This window comes from Malaclemys terrapin, chromosome 4 (genome assembly GCF_027887155.1).
Source record: "Malaclemys terrapin pileata isolate rMalTer1 chromosome 4, rMalTer1.hap1, whole genome shotgun sequence".
In the NCBI taxonomy this organism is placed as follows: Eukaryota; Metazoa; Chordata; order Testudines; family Emydidae; genus Malaclemys; species Malaclemys terrapin.
The window spans coordinates 37,921,269-37,945,182 of record NC_071508.1 but is presented as its reverse complement, the minus strand read 5'-3'; the positions used below and the strand labels follow the sequence as shown (position 1 = coordinate 37,945,182).

Sequence of the window (23,914 nt, the reverse complement as noted above, 5' to 3'; positions counted from 1 at the left end):
GCCATTGCTGAGAGTAAAAGTTCTCTGACTGTGGTTTCTAATTAAGCAAACAGCTATTTCCTTGAACTTCTGCTTTAGGATTAAGAACTGATTATTTGCTGTGTTAATCTGATGATTTGACTAAACTGATTTCATGCCAGTATTGCTGCTAATTAGTTCAGTTGACCTTAATTTGATAACTGAGTTGATTAATGCTGAGTTTGATAAAAATTGTAGTAGTTTAGCCTTATTGATATGACCTTTTTGATTATTATAAATGTTATTAAAATAATAAACAAATAAGTAGACAGAGCCTTTTCCCCCCTCAGTAATTTGAGCCCAAAACATAGAGAGCCTTTGGAGGGCATGAACTGATCTACCTTGGAGCCCAGGTATCCCTCCCTAAATTGATGCTTTGGTTCTCACAACTGGGAATAGAAACCAGGTCTCCTGAGACCCAGTTCGATACCTCCCCATTGGCCCACGTTGCCTCTCCTCAAGTGAAGCTAAACCTCCACCTTCAGCGTTCTGTTACCTCCCTGATTCTCATGTGTGACCACAATGCAGGGCTATTTTGGGCCACAACTCGGGGGGAGGGCTCTACATTAAAAAAGCTTTCATGAACCATTTTTTAAATTTCACATATAGGCTTTAGCAAGATCCTTCTTGTTACAAAAAAAAAATCTACATTTATTTGCATTCTTGTTGACAGGGCTGGAGGGTGAACACAAAACTGGATGACACAGCAGGGCCATTGGTAAGAGGTGAAAGAAATGCAAGGAATTTGAAGAACAGCAGAATTCAAAGGCCTCCAACTGGGATCAGAGCCTCATTGTGCTAGGTGTATATGTCCAGAATAATACATTATCTGTTGTGTAACCTTTCCAGGGAAGAGAGCAAGCGTGGGAAAAAGGAAGCACTACTGTCTCCCATTTTACAGCTGGGGAGGTGAAGCACAGAGAGATCAAGTGACATGCCCAAGATCAGACAAGGAGCCTGTGGCAAGGCCAGGATCTGAACCCAGATCTCCTGAGTCTTGGTGCCTTAACCATCAGACCACACTTCTTTCCAACCGAGCCAGAAGAACTACAGTAAAACTTAGGATCTGACTGAACCACCATCCCCAAAAAGATTCTGCATCAGAGCAGAGCTTTCCTTGTTGGGGGAGGAGGAGATATACAGCTTTATATAATATCAATGTATCAGGCTTTTGAACTCTTGTCTAAGCAGTGAATTATCTATAAAATTCCTAGGCAAGCAATTTCTTTTGTCCTCATTCTATTCAGCCTAAGCCAAAAAGACACAAACCAAAAAAGTCATTATGTTACACATTGGATTTCACTAAAACATTCCACTGTTCAGCTGCTGGGACCCGTAAATCCATTTCCCATGACAGATTTATATTTCATGCATGAAAGTTTAGTTTACAAATCCAACATGACCCTTTCAGTCTTTGAAGCCTGGCCACTATTTGATCCACTTGTAACTCAAAGCTCTCAATACACAAGCCCTAATCAGGTTTTCTACATCTGGGTCTTGATCCTGCTTCTGTTGAAGCCAATGGCAAAAGTACCATTGACTTCAGTGGTCCAGGATCAGGCCTCTAGTTTCTACATGAGGTTTTGACTTCTAATCAGCTCCATAAATGTTCGTGCAAAAACACATGTTGTCTCACTGGGATGGACATCCTGCCATAATGCTGCCAAGAGGAAAGCCCTTCTTTGCCTCATTTAGCACTCTGAGGATATTTTTGTTAAACATGCAGAAGGCTGTGTATGTGTAAAAACCAACACACAACTCTCACATGTCCCAGATCATGATATATATTTCATACCCTTATATTTGCAATATTGCTAACCCAGAAGGTTCAAAAAAATCAGGAGTCTAAGCTCCATAAAATCAAGAGATTGGCTTAGAAATCATGACATTATAAAGAAATTGGTGGGGGGGGCTTCTGCCTTTTTGTTTCTGACTATTTAGGTTGCACTCTGGTTATGTTTCAAGTTTTCTCTGCAATCATGAGGGCTAGACACTTTTTTTTTTTTTTAATGAAAGCTGAGATTCTCAGGTAATCAAAAGTACCAGATACCATGAGATACAGAAAAAAACAGAATTGGCAGCAGAGTAGTACATTATATTAGATTCTGACTTTGACTACGTGTCTGCACAGATGAGTAGGAGCCAGGAAGTAACAGGAACTATCCCATACACTGCTAGGCTGGCTACCTAGGCCTTGGGATTGGGTGCTTTGACGCATGGCCAGAAAGGGTTAAACATCCTGCAAAATAATTAACCCATGGAAGACATGTGGGGAGATAATGTTTGTGGTTTTGTGTATTTACATACGTATGAGTAGGGTGGACAATGTAATCAACAGTCTATGCTGTATTCTGATAATTCAGAGGTCAAAAGAACATCCAATCATGTAAATAAATTGTAAACACCAGATATCTCAGTATTCATCTCTCTTTGAAATGGACTGTGAATGGTGGAGGAACAAGCAAATGGCCTTATGTTAATTCATATAGCTAAGGGCTTGTCTACACTATGCAGCTTTTAGCGACAAGGACAGCCTTGTCGCTAAAAGTCAGCATGTGTGAATGCTCTCTGCCAGTATTTTGTCAACACTTTTGCCAACAAAATACTTCCAGCCCCGTGAGCAGTGTTAGCTTCGTCGGCAGGAGAGTGCTCCTGCCGACAAAGCCACATTCATACTGCCACTTGCGTCGGCAAAACTTTTGTCTTTCGCGGGGGGGCTTTTTTAAGTACCCGTGAAAGACATAAGTTTTGTCGACAATGTTGCAGTGTAGACAAGCCCTACATACCAGTGATGGATGTCCTTCAAAGTCATCCTAATTACCTTTTGTTCCTTGAGGAATTCCAACTTGTCAAAAAACATGAGATTGTATAAAAGATCCTTGGATCCTGATTCTGTCATCTCAGATCTGCTTAGATTTTGTCAGGGGAAGTTTGAGTCACAAGACTGAGGTCCCAGTTATGCTGGTTTGCCCTGAATATGAAATTTGGACATTGGACTATGACCTATGAACTGAATTCTAAAGGTTTCAGAGTAACAGCCGTGTTAGTCTGTATCCGCAAAAAGAAGAACAGGAGTACTTGTGGCACCTTGTTAGTCTCTAAGGTGCCACAAGTACTCCTGTTCTTCTTTTTGTGAATTCTAAAGGAACTCTTTGCAACTACAAAGCTCACCATCTCTGCTGTGAATCTGAACCTCAACGAACTGAACTCATGTCTGTATGTATATTGATCTTTAAACTAAAATTTATTACAAAAACAAAAGAGAGAGAGTATGGTTAAGTTAATAAGAATTGGCTGTAGCGTGTATTTGGGTAAGATCGGAAACATTCATTAATCTGGGAGGTAATGTGTCCAATCCTTTGGGATTGGTAGAACCTGTTCTTTTATACAATGAAATAAGATTTACAGAAATTTTCATCATATTTGACGACATGAGTACCTGGATGGAGGCCTGAGGCTGGATCACTTTAAGGGAACTGTGTTGTTTGGACTTTTGAGTAACCAGTAAGGTAATAAAGAAGCTGTTGGTGCTGGTTTAGTGAATCTAAGTACTGGAATATCCACCAGCTTTTTGGGGATTGTCTGCCCCATTCGTTGCAGTTCACCCTAATTGAGTGACCACAGCTGGCTCCCCACTAGGACCCCGGTCACAGGTGCACAGGAGTAGACAGCTATTTGTCTGCTTCCTTCCTTCCTGAAGCAGTTGGGTGGGGAGTGGATGGAGCCTTGGCTCTACTCTCTCTCTCCAGCTTGGCCAGCACTATATGGCTACCTACCTTCTAGGAGCAGGAAGGGAATTGTGACTCAAGTCGCAAGGTGGATGTAGCATACACATGAGGCTCTTGCTCATGATTGTGCCTAAAGACACAATCCAGCCCTGTGACTTTATAAGGCTCTTCATTCCTGAATTTTAAAAAATGCAATAGATTGAAGACTTAGGGACTGTTGGAGGAGTTAGTGCAAGCCGGGGAGGTTAGTAAAGGAGTGCTAGATGACTAGTATCACAGCCTCAGGGGGAGAAAGGAAGCATCATGGGCTATGTTTGGAAGCTGGAATAATGAGGGAAGGAACAGACAGGCTGAGGAGTAAGAGCAGAAGGATTGGCATAAGGTGACCAGACAGCAAGTGTGAAAAATCAGGACGGTGGTGAGGGGTATTAGGAGCCTATATAAGAAAAAGACCCAAAAATTGGGACTGTCCCTATAAAATTGGGACATCTGGTCACCCTAGATTGGCAGGGGGACCAAGAGTGGTTGCAAGCCAGCCAGAAGGGCTGCATGTAACTGCAGCTGCACCAGGCATTCCAGGTCTATTCCTCAAATGACACTTCTAATTGCATGTAGCTTGTTAGCTGGCAGAGACAGACATGGAGGAGTAGGTACCTGTGCAAAGGTACCGACTCGGGCAGCTCGCCTATTGCACCACCTTTCCCATCCCAGTTACAGTGCTATTTTTAGTGTGCTAGCTTAGTGTATGTGTATCTACCTGAGCTGGAAATTATACCTTCAGCTGCAGTGTAGATGTACCCTGTCATCAGAATGGCAGCACCTCTACATCTGCTCTACACAGAGGTAACTGTCTTGTCTACCCAAGGTGTGAGGCAGTGGAAACTCAGCCCTTCAGGGAGCATGTTTAAGGAATTGTGCTTATGACTGAGGAAAAAAACCTCTCCTGAGTTTCCATGCACATCCTCCTGAGGCACCATTTAATCTGTTCTGCTAGCGCTCTGCAGGAATGGAAGGAGAAGAATTTCCACAATGGACTCTACAGACAAAGTAGCAGCTGAAATAGTTATCTGTGACTTTCAGTAACGTATGCCACTAAAGACCTAAGCACACATGCCATGTGCCCGGCAATGATACATAGTGCTAGCTGCCAGCTGCCAAGGGCTTTTCTAGTACTGTATCTCGGAGTTGCCCTCAGTGAATGATATTGTCAGGTCATCATGCATTGAAAAGAATAAATAGAAGATTTCTCTGCCAGGGCAGATCACTGGCGCATGTAGTCCGATATCTTGCTTTTGGCAGTGCCAGTACCTGACCCTTCAAAGGAAGGGATAAACTCCTAACCAGTTGTGCAGTGTGGTATTTTGGAATTGGGATCTTGCAGATGATCATTTTACACCCTGAGACATGAGATCTGATTATCCTTTATTCTCTGAATGTGCATAACTACTAGAGTCTAGAGATAACAGTGCCATAAAATTATCCAGTCCTTTTCAAAATCCAGTCACAGGGACCTCTTGCAGCAGTGAATGTTTCAAATTAACAAAGTGTGAAGAGAAAAGATAGGGCATGCAATTTGGCTAATTTGCTACATGCTCATAGACACCAGTAAATCAATGGAGGGGCACATGCTGATGGCACTTTCACCTCTGGGTCACAAGTTCTTTGGTTCAAGTTCCACATTAGGAGAATGCCAATGCTCCAAGACAACACTCCTTCTATCAGTAAAACTATATCCTAAGTTAGGATTCCTAACATCCAAAGCTGTGGGTTAGCTAGTTAGTGTGATGTTGCAGTCTATATGATTTTATAAAAATATGCTAATGAGTGAATATAATGTAACTGGAATATGCTTCATGCAAAAGGTCTCTTATAAGGTATCATTACAAAGCTTATATCTACTGAGTGTGTTCATCCTATTTCTATAAATGTATCACTTGTATCTAAAACTAGAAATATGAAATATAACTCTGAGGACCTATTGTAATTATGCAAAGTGTGGGCAATTAACGGTGGTTTGGAATCTTGATGGATCCCATCAACCAGGACAATTGACTGCGAATGGCTCTATTTGCAGGGAAGCCTTCCTGTGAGTCAGGCTTGGGGTCTTACAGTGACGTGATCATGTCACCTGAACTGGAATCCATCTTTAACCTGGTGCTTTTCCATTGAGAAGGGGGTTGGGGGATGGAAACCCAGAGGGACAAAGGATTCCTGCCTTACGCAAAAGATATATAAATGGGTGGAACAAAACAAAGTAGAGGAGCCATCATGAGAAAGCCCCTAGCTACCACCTGAGCTGGAACAAGGACTGTACCGGGGGAAAGGACTATGCCCAGACTAGGAAGGCATCCAGTCTGTGAAAGAAACATATTGAAACATCTCTGAGGGTGAGTTCTTATCTGTATTCAGTTTCTTACTGTATTAGACATAGACTTGCGTGTTTTATTTTATTTTGCTGGGTAATTCACTTTGTTCTGTCTGTTTCTACTTGGAACCACTTAAATCCTACTTTCTGTATTTAATAAAATCACTTTTTACTTATTAATTAACTCAGAGTATGTGTTAATACCTGGGGGGGGGGGAACAGCTGTGCATCTCTCTCTCTCTCAGTGTTATAGAGGGCGAACAATTTATGAGTTTACCCTGTATAAGCTTTATACAGGGTAAAATGGATTTATTTGGGTTTAGAACCCAATGGGAGTTGGGCATCTGAGTGTTAAAGGCAGGAACACTTCTGTAAGTTGCTTTCAGTTAAGCCTGCAGCTGTTTTGGGCAAGTAATTCAGATTCTGGGTCTGTGTTGGAGCAGACGGGCGTGTCTGGCTCAGCAAGACAGAGTGCTGGAGTCCCAGGCTGACAGGGAAAGCAGGGGCAAAAGTAGTCTTGGCACATCGGTTGGCAGTTCCCAAGGGGGTTTCTGTGATCTAACCCGTCACAGTTCGTGTCAGCAACAATGAGAAATCACAGCAAAGTAACTCTTCTTACCCGTTGATCCCAAAAAGTATTTTTCTAAGACAGATCCATAGCCGGTGGGATTTTTGGTGAGGTTGCTGATAACAAATGGCTGGGACTTTGTATTCACATTGTTCAAAGGCCAGCGCTGGGCTCTGATGCTTGCTCCTCCGTACCAGGAGACATTAGTCATTGAAAAACAATCCTGCAACCAAACACAGAGAGTTCTGTTAGAAATGAAGACAGAAAACTCTTTGTGCCAGGGACTGGTACACAGGATAATACATACATGGGGTAATGAAGAAGTGAGAGAGGGCTCTTTACATTATGTGCTTAGAAAGGGAACAGGTTTAAGTGGATTAAGCAAGGAACTCTGTGCCAGTGACTCACTGTGGGGGCCTTTGGAAAGTCAGAACCTCCGTGTCTCAAGCTTCCCCACCGGTAGCCTTCAAGTTAATGACATTTCCCTCACTGGATGCTGTGAGGATTAACAAGTGAATGTTTTCCCAATGCTTTGAGGCAGACTGCTCTGCAAATGCACAATACTACCGGTGTTGACAGCCCCAAATATTCAATAATCATGAGACCGTCCTTAAAAATCCATGAGATTTTAAAAAGATATATATCAATTTTAGGTACTTTGTCTTCCTGTATCTGAGCTTTTAACTTAAACTTCAAAATGTGACAAATGTTTCTCCACAACCATGAGGGCTAGAATTTTTTTCATAAATGAAAGCTAAATTCTGCATAATCACTTGACTCCAGGAGCTGGAGATTTATTAACATCAAGCAATAGCAAGACTCAGTAAAATCACAAAAGTTGGCAACACTGTTATTCTATTATCTCAGGTACTCTATACATTACATGTCTTAAAAAGTATCTACTTCTTATTAATCAAAAACTAAAGGCGATACTTTCCTTTTAAATCCTTTCAATGGATCTTGTCTCCAGAACTCTTCTGGGGAGTTCCACACATGCAGTGAAAGTGGAATATCAAAGCAGATATCTACTACCACGTGGACTTGAGAGGGAAATTTTGGTCCAGCTTCCTTACCCTATTGAATTTTGATGGTTTGCACTTCTATAGATACAGCAAAAGCACTACAACTATTGTTCATTGTGTATTTTATTATCTATATTAAAGCTGACCAGGAAATATCCCCCCCAAAAAAACACTGACAAAATATTGTTTTAATACAAAAAAACCCAAATCTGGCTGTTATTCAGATTTTTGGCAACTGAAAAGTGAGTTTTTATATTTATTTTTACAAAAACTCAAATTTTTGATGAAATTAGGGGGGTTTGTGTTGGAATTTCCATTTAATCAAAAAGTAGCTTTCCATCTAAAAGCTGACAGAACTTTTTGACCAGCTGTGGTCTATATACTGGAGAGAGAGAGAGAGAGAGACCGAGCGCAGAACTGCAACTTTAACTTTAGCCGCTAATGTTCTGACCCAAACTAGTAACCTTTATTTTAAAAAAATTAAAATGCAGTCCTTTCAGGAAAACAATAACCTACCAGTCTAGATTTTAAAAATAAATAACTAAATAAGAAGCTCTCAATAGCAGTGCATCAAAGCATAAACCTGATTTAGAGATGCTGGAAATAAGAGTAATAGATTTTTAAGGCTAGAAGGTGCTGTAGTGTACAAACCCCACACTGGGGAACAGAGGGTTAAAGAGCAGATCTGAGCCTAGGAGGCTCGGTCCAGACATATTTGCTGGAGGTGCTCGCAATAGAGGTGGAGTTTAAAAAGACACAGCATAGCTCAGTCAGGGAGGTCAGTGCCAGTGAGTGTTCTGGTAGCTCCTGCGGGGATACAGAAAGAGTCCAATGCCATCTGGAGCAGACCTCAATTGGGAGATGCAGGCTGCCAGTGGAGAGACAGCAGAGCGCCTGCCTGTGAGTGAGGAGGAAGAACCTCCGGACTCCTTTCAGTTGAGTGTGCATTGCAAGTCAATAGCCAGGCAACTACTAGGCCTCTAGAGAGACGGGGATGTAGTAGGAAATGACCCAAGGAGCAGTCTTGGTGATACCTTTGCTGCACACCTGAACTGCCAGCCCCAGGGCCCTGGGTTGGAGCCTGGTGGAGAGGGAGGGCCTGGGTTCCCCTACCAGCAATCTACAGCCTTGAGCCACTAGGTGCTACGGCCAACCCACGGACTTGGAACCATAATGGGGAAGAGTTTGCTAGTGCTCCAAGCACTGCGAGACCACCCTGCATCACAGGACCATTATGATAATCACATGCATCGAATTTCACCCGATGGTTCCTTCACTGAGCCCAATAACTTGTGGTTGAACTAGAATGTATCTTTTAGAACAGGGGTGAGCAAACTTTTTGGCCTGAGGGCCACATTGGGGTTCTGAAACTGGATGGAGGGCCGGATAGGGAAGGCTGTGCCTCCCCAAACAGCCTGGCCCCCCGCCCCCTATCTGCCCCTTCCCACTTCCCATCCCCTGACTGCCCCCCTCAGAACCCCCGACCCATCCCAACCCCCCCCCCCCGCTCCTTGTCCCCTGACCGCCCCCTGCTGGGACCCCCCCGCCCCTAACTGCCCCCTGGAACCCCATCCCCTCCCAACCCCCTCCCCCGCTCCCTGTCCCCTGACGGCCCCAACCCCTATCCACATCCCCGCCCCCTGACAGGCCCCCCCAGGACTCCACGCCTATCCAGCCACCCCCTGCTCCCTAACCCCCAGGACCCCCTGCCCCTTATCCAACCCCCCACTCCCTTACCATGCTGCTCAGAGCACCAGGACTGGCAGTCGCGCCACCCGGCCGGAGCCAGCCATGCTGCCCAGAGCGCTGGCAGCACGGCGAGCTGAGGCTGTGGGGGAGGGGGGACAGCAGGGAAGGGGCCGGGGGCTAGCCTCCGTGGCCGGGAGCTCAAAGGCCGGGCAGGACGGTCCTGTGGGCCATAGTTTGCCCACCTCTGTTTTAGAATAACATTCGGTCTTGATTTAAAGACGCCAAATGATGGAGAATTTACCACATTCCTTGGTAATCTGTTCCAATGGTTAATTGCCTTCACTGTTAAAAATGTGCATCTTATTTCCAGTCTGAACTTTGCTGACTTCAATTTCCAGCTGTTATGCATTTGTCTGCTAGATTAAAGAGCCCTGTAGTACCAGATATCTTTTCCCTGTGCAGATCAAGTCACCTGTTAACCTTCTCTTTGATACACTCAATCTATTTATCTTAAGTCTCTCTCATCATAAGGAATGTTTTATAGACCACAAACCATTCTTGTAGCTTTTCTCTAAACTCTCTCCAGCTTTTCAATATGCTATTTAAAATGTAGACATTGGAACTGAACACCATATGCCAAGGGTGGTCTCACCAATGCTGTACACAATGGTAACACCACCTCCCTACTCCTATTCAGTACCTACCCCTTTATACATATTGTGTATTCCAGCATCCGCCTGGGAGTTCAGTCTGCATCGTCCACAAACTTTATCAGCGATAATTTTATATTTTCTTCCAGATAACTGACAAAAACATATTGAGTAGCATTGGGCTGAGAACCAATCCATAGGGGACCCCCATTAGAAACATTTCCCTAATAGTTGTTAATGGAGAATTAAGAATGCTTTCATATCTATCAGGTAACTTGTTTTCAATTATTTTAACATGGGACATGTTGATAGCCATAAAGAACATGGACAAGGAAGGGACCAAATGGGGAAAAGAAAAGCTGTGAATATACCATCCTCTGGGCCTGGCCAAAGGAGGAAGGGGAACATGAAGAACAGTAAAACCACTCAGGGAGGCTCTAGAGATGAGCTGTTCATTAAAGACGAAAAACCACCATTCAACCTTGGTTAGGTTTTATTCCCTCTCTCTAGCTTTTTCTATCCCTCCAGTAATGTTCTTTATAAAACAATAATTAAATGAAACACACGCTGAGGTATAAAATGGCACAGATGTACTTTATCCAGTGGGCTGTCTTGACATTTATGATCTGCCTATGAATAATTTCTCAAATATCTACCACCGTTTCTTGAGTTTTGCAATAGGCACTAGTCCACTGCAAGAAAGTCACAAAAAAATGAATTCCCTTAGGTGGTAGCATTTGGAAATTAGTGCCTCCATTTAAAACAAAACGCCTAGAAAATATTTCTAAAACAGTTTCTGCCAAATATGTCTAGTATATCTAAACAACGTAGTCATCCCAAACTCCTGCGAATAGAACCCTTCAAATGGACAGGCAATGGAAGTGAAAAGTGACAAATTCCAAACAGTTAAAAGGAAATATTACTTATCCAAACACTCAACATGTGGCACTCACTGCAACAAAATTATCACTAAGGCCCAGAGCTTAGCAGGATTATACATTTATACTCACAACAAGACTATCCAAGGTTACAATAGTGAACAACACAAAAACAAAACAGCAGTTTCAGATAGGATACAAACCCCCTTGCTTCAGGGCATAAACCAACTTCTGGGAATGGGGTGCAGTGGGACAGGGTGTTAGAATGTCCATTCCTGGGGGGCAGGTTATCCCTTAACTACCACCTGCAGTTTCTTGCACCTTCCTCTGAAGCAGCTGGTGCTGACCACTCTCAGAAAGAGATTACCAGAGTAGACAGATCACTGGTCTGATCTAGTATTCTTACATTACTTTATAGCACAACACATTATCATATATTATCACTGTGACAGTGTACCCCATAAGGCTTTATGGGGGGGTGCTTATAAATGTATGTATGACATAACTGGAATATGTTTTGTGCTGCCTGTGCCATGTAACATATCTCCGTAAAGGTTATGGTCTACTATATCTATTCATCCTATCTGTACACATATATCATTTTCTACTCTAGGTTAAGAATATGGGCTGTATACTTGCTTGGTTTCTAAGTAAGCTTTGTGAGGCATTTGATCAGTTTCTTGAGGAAGGAATTTGCCAGGTTAAGTACCTGATCAGGAAACACTTGGGGAACAGGTTTCAGAGTAGCAGCCGTGTTAGTCTGTATCCGCAAAAAGAACAGGAGTACTTGTGGCACCTTAGAGACTAACAAATTTATTAGAGCATAAGCTTTCGTGGACTACAGCCCACTTCTTCGGATGCATATAGAATGGAACATATATTGAGGAGATTGTATGTGTGTATATATATCTCCTCAATATATGTTCCATTCTATATGCATCCGAAGAAGTGGGCTGTAGTCCACGAAAGCTTATGCTCTAATAAATTTGTTAGTCTCTAAGGTGCCACAAGTACTTGGGGAACAATGCATCTTGGAATGCTCCATTCCACATAAGTCTTCCTGGAGACATGCAAGATACCATGTGGACAATGGCTTCGGCCTGTAAAGACTGAGTCATGCAGGGACATGTGACTTGCCCAGGTGACTCCAGAACTCCATCTTGGAGCTGGATTTTGCATAGGAGGGAGGAGGGGGGGGGTCTCCACCCACAAGAGAGAGTCTATTTAAACCCGTGGGAGACCCCTCCATTTTGTCTTCAGCTAGCTAAGGAAGGAGCCTCTCCACCCCCTTCCCCCTCCTCCCCCCCGCCCCCCATACTTGAAGGGAACTGAAATAAACAACAGTAACTACAGGGGGTGTGAGTGATTGCTGGACCCAGGCTAAAAGGAGATTAGCCTGTAAAAGGGAGCATTCTGGAACTGGTGAGGAACTTATCTATATTTAGTTTGATTAGACTTAGATTTGCACATTTTATTTTATTTTACTTGGTGACTTACTTTGTTCTGTCTGTTACTACTTGGAACTACTTAAATCCTACTGTCTGTATTTAATAAAATCACTTTTTATTTAGTAATTTACCCAGAGTATGTATTAATACCTGGGGGAGCAAACAACTGTGCATCTCTCTCTATCAGTGTTATAGAGGGCGAACAATTTATGAGTTTACTTTGCATAAGCTTTATTCAGGGTAAAACGGATTTATCTGGGTTTAGACCCCATTGGGAGTTGAGCATCTGAGTGCTAGAGACAAGCACACTTCCGTTCAAGGCACTGTAAATTAGCTGTTTTCAGGTAAACTTGCAGCTTTGGGGCAAGTGATTCAGACCCTGGTCTGTGTTGGAGCTCATTGTTGGCCTTGAGACCAGATAGTCTCACATTTCAGAAGCTTCCACTCACAGATCGGGACAGACATTTATTCCTAGATTCTAGTGATATTTGTGGACACAGGACCTGTGCCTAAATATTTAAGTCCTTTCAAAATGATCGGATCTGATTTCAGTTCTGCTTCTAGTAAATTAGTAGTAATCAAGGATGCTTTGCTGTACATTTAATATATGGTACCTTTCATTCTGGAGACCCAAATTCCAAGGGGCTGTGAAGACAGCAGGACAAATTCTGCCCTCAGTTACATCAGCTTAAGTCTAGAGGAACTCCAGTGACATCTGAGCTACTCTAGATTTACAGTGGTGAAAGTGTAGGCAGAATTTGGCCCACAGCTGTTTATAATAGCAAGCACTGTTTTCCATCTCCATATTTTAAGATATCCCAAAGGGTTAATGCTGTAACAATCTATGTGACCACAGAGCTGAACCTTCCAATGTAGCCATCCTCAACTGGAACATGTTCCTCAAGTCTCCACTCAGCTAACTGTGGATTTACTCCTGCTTCTGTAGAAGTCAATGGGAGCAGGAGCTGACCCCATATTTGCCAAACACTGGGTTACTGATAGAATGTTCTTTCCCATAAGGGCTGGACCAGATTCAATGGAGCTATATCAATTTATGACAGCAGGGAATTTGGCTCTCCCTCAATCCAGTAACTATGTAAGCTGTGCTTAGCACGATACCATAGGCTTACTGATCTTGCCATAAGGTTTCCAGGCAGACCTCATGCAATAAATAACTCTGAGGATAATCCTAACGTTGGCTATTTACTGCTCTTATTGTAATCCCTGACTTGAAAAGGACTTTCTTCCTCAGAACTTGAAAGTCTCTCCTGTTTTCTCTAGCATCCAAAATGCTACAACATGGCAGGCCGTGCTTGCTTTATGACTTTAGCACAAGGTAAGCACAACTCTGTATGTTTCATATTAAATACACAGCTGACTGTTTTATTTCATAACCAAAAGAACTGATCAAAGCAACATCTTCCCCGTGCTGCTTGGCCTCTCCACTGGACGACAAAGGAGCTAGTTCTAGTCCTGGATTACGTTGGCTTCTGCTAACTAAATACCAGGGGAACCGGTGTCAGAACATCCTCCATAAGCAGGCTGCAGCCGTGTCCTCCCAGCCACTGGGGTTTCTGCAGCTGGGCAGTGTCACCAAAGAAGTGTCACAGCTCGCTGGAGAGGACTCCTGGCCAGGAGATGTGCTGCTTCAGCAGAATTATCATGCAAAGGAGCTTCTGCACCTCCTGTGTCACATGGAGGGAGGGGGAAATTGATGTGGCAGTCCTGCATGGGGTGGGGATAGGTTAGAGAAAAGGCCACAGGATCCTTAGTTCCATAAATTCAATTGTCCTAAATGCCCTGTGCAAGTGGCACCGAGAGGTTGCAGTAGTGTAGGCTGGGGAAGCAGCCGCACGGAGTGGGCTGAAGGGATTATTACTCTGCGGCTCAATGCTCTGGCCCCAGCTAGGGTGTGTGTTTGCATCCTGCACCCTTTCATGCTTCACACTCACAAAGCCCAACTGCGCTAACTTTCTGCAGGGCGCAAGGAATGCTTTGAGCCTGCTCATGTGATACACAGGTCCCGTCCAAAAAATTCCTGTAGCAACTGCGTAGGAGCCTCTACAGCCCACTGCAGTTCTTATTCAAGGCACTGTAAATTAGGGTCTATACACTATGTACACTCACTAATGTTGGTCCTGTAGCTCACGTAGCAGCAGTCCGTTCAACAATGCTGAAGGCTCGGGATTCAGATCCTGTTGACGATCCATGATTGGGCGAGTTGTTATAGTTGCATGTAACAGAATCTGTTTTTACCCTAAGCCCTCCCCCCCACACACACTATTGCTCAATTACACACAAAAAGCTGCCTTAAAAGAACGTATGCAGTATTGTTGTAGCCATGGTGGTCCCAGGATAAGAAAGAGACAAAGTGGGTGAGGTAATGTCTTTTATTGGACCAACTTCTGTTGGTGGGAGACTTTCACCAACAGAAGTTGGTCCAATAAAAGACATAACATTATTTTGAAAGGTACAAGGTGGGTGAGGTAATGTTGAAGAGTCAAGCACCTGAAAGTTAGGAAGTGCCAGATTTAGGATTACAACCATAATTCAGGTATGCATTATGGTATGGTCTTTACACAATCTTACTATTATATCTGTAGGAGCCTGCATTATTCTGCGCACAGAATGGATGCCCACTGAGTCAGTAATTACGGTTGCATGAGCAATCATACATGGTTTTCCTAATGGTGCTTAACATTGCAATCTAAATAACGTTCTTTTAACATAGTTTGTGTGTGAGAGAGAGAAGTTTTGAGTTTCTGGTGACTGGTTCTTTAGCTTCAGGAAGGTAATATAAGAGACTGGACAGGCTGCCAGGAGGAAATCCAAGAAGAGATAGTTTTAAAATGTTTCCTTTGCAAAAGCTGCTAAATATTTTAAACAAATATTACGAAAATTCAGTTTTCTGAAGTTACTGTATTGAACTTGAAAACCATTTCAGTCACTAATGTGTAAAACATGAGTCTTTACACCCTACTCCAAGTGCAAATCTCAATGCATCCTTAACTATCGAGTCCCTATTGATGCCTCCATAATATATGTATATGTATTTCCTCCACTAAATTTCCCTCCCAAAAATTGTACCAAGGTCCCCCACTACTAACAACGGTGCCTCTCCTCAGCAAGGCAAGCAAAACAAATTTGGAGATTCCAGGTCAAGGTGTTTTGGTGACATGATGAACCAAAAAAAACGCTAAGAATATTTTTCAACAAGCTCCTGCCACTCCATAATACAAAACAAAGACAAACCTGGAAAGTATCAAGAGTTACGTGGCTTTTCCCCCCTTGCCTCCTGGTTTCCTAAACCACCTAAATACAATCAATTATATTATTTCGGTTCAAATGCTCTTGTTGCCTCTGCTCTTTCTAAACCTTTCCTTTTTGCCAAGCAGCAGGATCAGCGAGACTTAACCTCCCACATGACTTCAAATCTCTGGCAATTAGAACAAGGCCTCTTGGGTGCCTCCGCGAAAGCCCAGACGTATTTCAAGGGGGAATGGGGATTTCTGGTTGTTTAAGCATTAGCAGCTAGTCCGACTTACACCCTCAACTACTAAAAAGAATGACCAGCTCCTAACTCTGTGCAGTGATTCATGCAGAATTGGGGTCCTGGGGAGGGAAATTCAGCTATTTCAAGTGGGCTATTTCAGTTTGTATTTAGCGTTACAAAGGAACAGCTGAGTCCATGAAAAACAGGCGCTACCTGCCAAACAACTGTGACTCAAAGCCAGCCATAGATTACTTTAACATATCTGGGCCTGATCCTTAGCTGGTGCAAACTGAATAAGTCAATGGAGTCACATTAACTGACACTAGCTGAGGATCTGGCCCTATATGTGTAACTATGGAATGCAGTCAAAACAAGACATAGAACCACGTGTCACAGGATTGTTTCTATCGCTCAGCAGAGAGAGAGGATTTATTGGTGTCACACAGTGCATCAATAAATGGCTTTAACTGTTAGGGGGACTTATTTTTGTTTTCTGGTGTAAACTTCTAAGCACATGGAGACAATCTGGGGCAGATCTTCAGTACAACTGTAAAAGCGAGCCAGCCAGCCAGCAACAACATTTATGATTTAGCCTATGTTCTGATAAAAGGACATCTACAGCCAGCTAATTTGCTGGATTGTTTCCGAAAAGCCTTTTATTTCCTTTTCATTTTCTCCTCTCTGACTTGCTCTGTTGCTGCAAGTTAGAGACCCTGCTCATCTCACCCAGCTTAATCCCTTTCACCTTTTATAAACACATTCACCCCCTCCTCCCCACTGGCCTGGATTTGAACCTGTAAACGTCTGAGGAGTTTCACCTTCCCCTGAAGTCAGCAGGAGTTGGGGGCTCTCAGCATCGTGAAGGATCAGACTCCTGTTTCCTAACTTTTTTGAAACACCTATGTGTGTCGGAGTCCTGTCTTATTCTGATTGATTCAAATCTACAAGAGAATTCTTTGTCTTCTGATAATATGAAATGCGTATTCATGGCTCAGGTTCCTATGGGGTCCCTTTGAGACTGATCCTAAATGTCAAGCAAAATTTCTGAACTCGGTAATGGTTTAACTACATTGTAAAATATTTTTTATTTGGGTGCTAGTGAGGGACAAATTCTATTGAAAAGCAAGGCCAATCCACTCCAGTCCTCAAGTTGAATGTTTCACTAAGGTGGAGGAATTTGGCCCAGAGTTTTAAAATAAAGATCCTCCACTGATGTAAATCAGTATAGCTCAATTGACTTCAGTAGCTGATTTCTACCAGCTGAGACTCTGGCCCACTCCCTGTTTCTGACTTTCCCCACATATTTTCCAACCGTTTTTGATTTTTACTTGGAAAATGATCAACTCTATCCTACTCATCACCTTGGCAGTATAGATCTAAAACAAATCATACATGTAGGCAACACTCACCGATTACATTCAAAAATTTCTCCAAAGCAAAGTGTGTTTTAAATGTGAATTTACTGTACAGATAGCAGAGATGTCGATATCTAGACAATGTATAGATCAGGAAAAAAAAATCAGATTTTATTAATGTTCTCAGTGCTGACACCTGATGTATCAGGAGAAAGGAAAGTGCCGTGCTCAGATACAGACAAGTTGATTCATTCTTCCCTTTCCTAAATATTGTATAACAAAATACTCTTAAGTGCTCTGTAAGTCGCAAGAGCATCACACAAACTGAGGGAACACAAGAGGAAGTTCCCCAACTTTTAGCATAGACAGAGAAGCAAGTTCTGAAACCTGGTACAGCCAGGAGATTTCAGTGCCAGTGAAAATATGCGGTGGGTATTTATTTTACATAAGTTCTTTTTAGTTACAAACAGAGGAAGGAGGGTGCTGCCGTTCTCCCACCGGCGCCATTGGAATAAATCTATCGTGACTGTTTAGGAATAACCTTTTCTAGCTTTTTGGTTTTAAACACCATTGTTATTTTGTGTGTGTTGGTGTATATATGTATGTATTCAGTCTCTATCTAAATGTGGCTTTCCTGCCCTCTAGTTAACACTATAGCACTATGAGGAGGTAGCTGCAGTGACTGGTTGAGTATTATTAGTGTATTTTTAATGGTGACAATAGCACACCCAGAGTGCTTTGGAGCACCCATCTGTCTAGGATTTTGTATGATCACCCCATCATTGTGTGGTCCAGGTGCCTTCCACAAAAAGTAAGCACACTCCCTCTCTCTTCCAGCCCTCTCAGCAGGACAAGCTTAATGGTTTTTATTTTATTTTATTTTATTTATTTTTAATTATAATAAATATGTAAGGCCAGATCCTCCACTGATGTAAATTGGTGTGGCTCCATTGACTTCACTGGAGCTATGCTGATTTATACCAGCTGAGGATTTGGCCCAGAAAGCACCAGAGTGCATTAATAAAACACCACCTTTTTTTTTTATAACTAAACCAAATCCCCATTACCTTTAGTGTAATCTTGCAGTGCAGAGGAGTCCAGTTTATCGTGTAGCACTCTGTGCCGGCGGAAGAACCAGGTTCAAGGGAGATCTCCAGATCTGCCGTCGCATCCCAGGTATAGCAGAACTCCGTCTTGTTGAGCCAGCACAAGTTCTTCACAAAGGGCTGCTCTATGTCTGGGAAGTTGCCCACAGCGATTTCCACCAGGGTCTTCTCCTCGCTCAGGGTCTGCAGGACGAGGGAGTGAGACCTTCGCTCCCAGATGAGACCACTGGTGCTCCCTCTCAAGATCCAGTTCTTGTTTGGCTGGTCCACCACTTGCCAGTAAATAATCCCGATGGTCATCACAAAGAAGACAGCCACCCCGAGGCAGGCAACAGCTCCCTTCCAGGTCTCATTCATCTCCTTGAGACCAGAGTCCCACCTCACCTCTGGGATTGGACTCTGGTTCCTGGGACGAGCATGGGGCATTTTACACAAAATTATTAAAGCAATCTCGCAAGGAAATGCTTCTGCTTCAGGACACGGAGCTCTCTCTTTCGGAACCTGCTGGGAAGCTCTCTTTAACTTTGGTTATTTCCCCTCCTCTCCAAAAATAACTTCACAACTTCCCCCTCCCAGAAATAAAAACAAGTAAAACCACTTCTCAAAGCTTTCTCCACCACTCAGCACATGTTGCTAAAGGGGAAGTTATTCTAGTCAGCAGTGCACTAGCTGTAGAAAGGGAGAGTGCCTGCAAAATATAGCTGTAAACGTGTGGTGTCAGATCCATCCCCCCTGCCAGATTTGTCCCAGGTGCTTGAGCTGTGACGTTTCTCTGGCATGCCAGACTGTGCCTAATCAGGAACACTGTCTGTGGTCCTATAGAGACAAACATGCATTGAAAAGCTTGGATCCTGTATAACCATTAGATTGGGAGTAAAGGAGGGGGGAGTGGGCAGCAGCTGTATAGGGAAAATGCAGCATTCAAGTCTCCACGCAGCTTTGGGGTCAGACTTGCAATGCAGCGTTAAGGGGACATGTTGTGCAGAGAAGATCACAGTGGATATTTGCTGATTATAAAGAGAAGAGTGTGAATGGGATTCCCCAAAAGTGCAAGTCACTCAGGTAAAAGTATAACAAGTTCTTTTAGCCCTTCCTCCGCCAAATATAAGAGTTAGATTCATCTACCTGTTGCGTAGTAAAAACTGGAAGCTGTCTGTAAAGCATCATTTCATTCAAAACCTCATCTGGTGTAGATCAGTGTAATTTCCTTGATGCCCATGGAGATATGCTGATTTACACCAGCAGAGGATCAACTCTCGTTGCTCGGCCCTTGGTTGGGTTTCCTGCATGTAAAATAAGCATTTGTTTCCAAGTAAAAACATTGCTTGGCTTTTTTCCTTCTCTCAAAGAGAAACACTGATACTAGCACATCTGCTCAGTTTAGGTGAAGTCTCTGTACTAGTCAGACTTCCCTGTAACAGTAACCACTGGCATTAACGTACGCTGACCCATGTCATTCAGGGCTATTAATCTTCGGAAGTCTGACCCAGCTCAGATGACTGGATCCAGGAAATAAAGCTGAATCTTTTTGCGCACTCACTGTGTCATACTTCCTATTCAACAGAGGCATGCCCAGGCCTACAATGTTATTTATATTTATTTTGCACAGTGTGAGAGGAGAATCGGGCCTGCTTTGAACTAAGAGGCTATATATGAGGGTGATGTTACGGGTATTTGTTCTTCACAGGGCATTTCAGTCTCCCCCTAGATCTCCACTTGCAGGACTCAAAGGCCCGATTCTCCTCTCACACTAGTTTCCACAGAGAGCATGATTCATTTCATCTCACTAAAGGCAGGTAAAAATTAACTGGTGTATTTCCCAAATGTTACCTTGTCATGTAAGCAGCTGTCACCAATGCACGGATGTCATGTGACTGCTAATGAGATGGTTTTGATTCTCAGTACATTTCCAGGAAGAGTTCCAAGTGCTGGCTTTATCCTATCAATTCCCACAATTTGGGACCCAGTTACCTAAGGGACCACCTGTCTCCCGCACCATGCTGCCACTATGGAGACTGGCATGTTTGAGAGCAATCGATTCAAACAAATGCAAGTGGATATGAGGGCATTTTCTTTGAATTCAAGAGATCCTGTCACTTCCCTGCTTGGTCCCATCCCAACCCATCTCCTAGAACTGGAAGGGACCTTGAAAGGTCATCGAGTCCAGCCCCCTGCCTTCACTAGCAGGACCAAATACTGATTTTGCCCCAGAACCCTAAGTGGCCCCCTCAAGGATTGAACTCACAACCCTGGGTTTAGCAGGCCAATGCTCAAACCACTGAGCTATCCCTCCCCCCACCAGAGACTGGATTCATTCACTTCCAGGCAGGCTGCTAAGCCTCTCTTCTCCTAGGCATTTAGGCCCAGATCCAGCAAAGCATTTAAGTGGGAACTTAATTTTAAGCATGTGACTAGTCCCACTGACTTCAGTTGGATTACTGATGTGCTTAACTTTAAGTGCTTTCCTGGATCAGGGCCATAGTGGGGCTGGTGGATTCCAAAGGGGAGAGGCTGGAGATGGGTGAATTATGTGAAGTTTTTCGCTATAGGAGGCAGTTGGAGAGAATGCCTTTAATCTTTTTTGTGGGAGTCTATTTGAAAAAATGGCCTCTGGAAATTTGATGAATCAGCATATAGTGAAATTTTTTTTTAGCTTTTCTAATGGAGTGCTTTACACTTTGAGAGGTGGATAGAGTGCTGGAGATGTGCCAGAGATAACAAAATAAAATCAAATAAGTGTTCGATGACTTTGCTACTTTATGAGTAATACATCTTTCCAAACTTGGACTACGTTTTCACTGCAAAGGCTGCGTTTACATTGCGATATCTAACAGAGTCTAAAATCCTGGCGGAGACAAGGAATTGTATTTTTCACCTCGTTGTAGCTAGTCAAGGTCAACCTTATAGCTTCCACCTATGGATGACTTTGGTTAGCTACATCAAACTCCCCGTGACTTGTTTCCTCTAGGATTTGACATCAAATTAGTGATCTCAGTGCAAACACACACCTTTTCTACGCAGTGCAGCCAAAGCCTCATACTCAAAGCTTTCATACATCCCTCACACCCTGTATCTGTGTTCTGTACTTTGTAGGCCAGATCCTTGGAAGGTGCAAATTAGCATAGCTCCGCTGGCTGCAATGTAACTAATCTAATGTACACCTGCTGAGGATCTGGCCCAATAAATCACTCTTTCATTTTAACCTAGATTCTGAGCTCTTTGGGACAAGGGCTGTGGTTGTTACATGGTTTATGATGTGCCTGGAATATATTTGGTTGGTTCAAATATTATTATTTTGGTCAAGCCATTTCCTATCAGTTTGATTTAAACAATAAATTCCCAGCTCTGATATAGTGCTTTTCATCAGTCGATCTCAACACGTTTTACAAATAAGTGGCTGATTTTGTTAGCCACGTGGCCACCAGCGAGCATATCACAGCTTTCATAGTGTGCTAGTGTCTGTATTCAATAGCCCTTTATAGAGGTTCAGAAGAATCCTTTGAAAGGAGCAAAACTCCTTTGAAATACCCAACATGCAGCCATGGAAGTTAGCTGGGAATTTTAAAAAGTGCATGGAGACTGAACAGTGTATATTCACACTGTGCACTCTTTGGATTGGATACATGCATAGGTGCCGACTCAGTGAGTGCTCTGGGGCTGGAGTACCCACGGGGAAAAATTAGCGGGTGCTCCGCACCCACCAGCAGCCAAGCTCCCCCTCCTTGCCTCCTTCTCCCCCTTCAGCGTGCTGCATCCCCACTCCTCCCCCATCCTCCCAGCGCTTCCTGCCCTCCCGCTGCCTAACAGCTGTTTGGAGGCGCTTAGGACTTTCCACTCAGGGGAGGAGGCGGAGAAGAGGCAGGGCAGGGGTAGGGACTTGGGGGAAGGGGATGGAATGGGGGCAGGAAGGGGGCAGGGCTGGGGTGGGGGTCGAGCACCCACCAGGCAGAGGGGAAGTCGGTGCCTATGGATACATGTTATGTGGTATGTTTCGGTGCCTTGATTAGCTAAGTGCAACTCTCGGAATCAGGTGTTTAGTGCAAATACTAGAGAAACAAGCTGGGTGAGCGGACCTAAAGAAGAGCTCTGTGTAGGTCGAAAGCTTGTGTCTCTCTCACCAACAGAAGTTGGTCCAATAAAAGATCTTACCTCCCCCACCTTATAGCTAATATCCTGGGACTGACACGGCTACCCCAACACTGCATAGCGAAAACACTCACAGTTATGGATTTGATATGTGCTGGCTGCAAACGTCCTGTAGCATTTGTTTAAAAATTCACTGTCTGGAAGAACAAACCTGTAGGTATGCACACAAGGGGCACAAACACTGTCAAAGCAAGTTCATTTTGAAATCCAAACGCATATTTACAGAAATGTTTCTTGCCGCAATCGCGCAGCTCTAATCAAGAGAAAAGGGAAAACTAATGAAAATGTGCGGAGATACAGAGAAACAGTTATAATTGCATATTGACATCTAAGCGCAGACTCTGATCCTGCAATCTGCAATGCTGAGGCAGAATGCCGTGCTGGCATCAAGCCCCACTGACTTCAATGGATGATTGTGCAACGGTCTGCCCACGTGCCCTAAGGGATGAGGATCGCATTCAGTGCGCTAATGAAGACTTCACTCCTGAGTACACAGCCCCAGAGAGATGATAAAACAAAGGCTCTCCATTCACGGAGGAGGCAATAGCAATGGAAGATCACCTGGCCAGGATATGGAGCATAAACTATTTTTAATTTTTAATTTTATTTTTATTGCTTTTATTTTGTGATTTTTTTTTCTTTGTTGTCAATCCAACACCAAATAAACCTTATTTTGTTTACAGTATCTGGAACAATAACGTGGGGACAGGGATTGCTGGACACAGCTACGGGAAGGAAACTGGCTTCAGACCATAACGGAGACTGAGTCAATGAAAAAGTAACCTCAGATCCAAGAGGGGAGAGATAGAGATAAGCATCCAATCAAAAGCAAAGAAACCATGAGGGCCTGCCCACAAGAGGAACAAGAGCTAGTATAAGTCAGCGTGGGCACAGGGAGAACTTGGTGGTTGCAGGGCCGAGTACCAACTGGCCACCTTAACCAAAAAATAACCGAAACCAACATTTTTTAACGCAGTACCATATCCTAAATAAACCACACCTCAGAGAAGAGAGAAACAAACTCCCTCCCTCTCCAGAAATGATACTCACCCCTACCTCACAAGCAATGAATTAAAAAGGAAACTCACAGCTTTGAGCTTGGCTCTGAAGGATATTGCAGAATTGCATGTATCAAGGTAGAGACGATTCCATAGTCATGGACTTTTGATGGAAGAGGCTTTACCAAGTTATGCCATCATGTGGCCAGCAGTTCCAGCCTGCAGATTTTAGTACCCACAGCAGAAGACACGGCAGCACACAATCCTTCAGGCAGAGCAGTCCGGTGTTATCCAAGGCTTCAAAACACTAACAGTGATATCTTGAAATGCACTTGCTGAGCAACAGGCAGCTACTGCAGCTGTCAGAGCCAATGTGTCAGCGATGCTTGTGGGTGGATGCCCTTGAACAATCGTGCTGCTGTGCTCTACAAGAGCCGGGAGTGGTTTTCA

The 23,914-nt window shown here is 43.6% G+C and overlaps 1 protein-coding gene across 1 annotated transcript in view; it reads right to left on the bottom strand.

Annotated features, from left to right (window-relative positions):
- The window catches only part of LOC128835480 (SITS-binding protein-like), a 70,895-nt gene extending 51,887 nt beyond the window's left edge, over positions 1–19,008 (bottom strand). The window contains exons 1-2 of the mRNA XM_054024988.1: positions 18,282–19,008; positions 6,731–6,902 (exon numbers count right to left, since the gene is read on the bottom strand). Of these exons, the coding sequence (XP_053880963.1) occupies positions 6,731–6,902; positions 18,282–18,746 (637 nt within the window). The 5' untranslated portion in view covers positions 18,747–19,008. The remainder of the gene's footprint in view (positions 1–6,730; positions 6,903–18,281) is intronic.
- Positions 19,009–23,914: the final 4,906 nt, after the last annotated feature.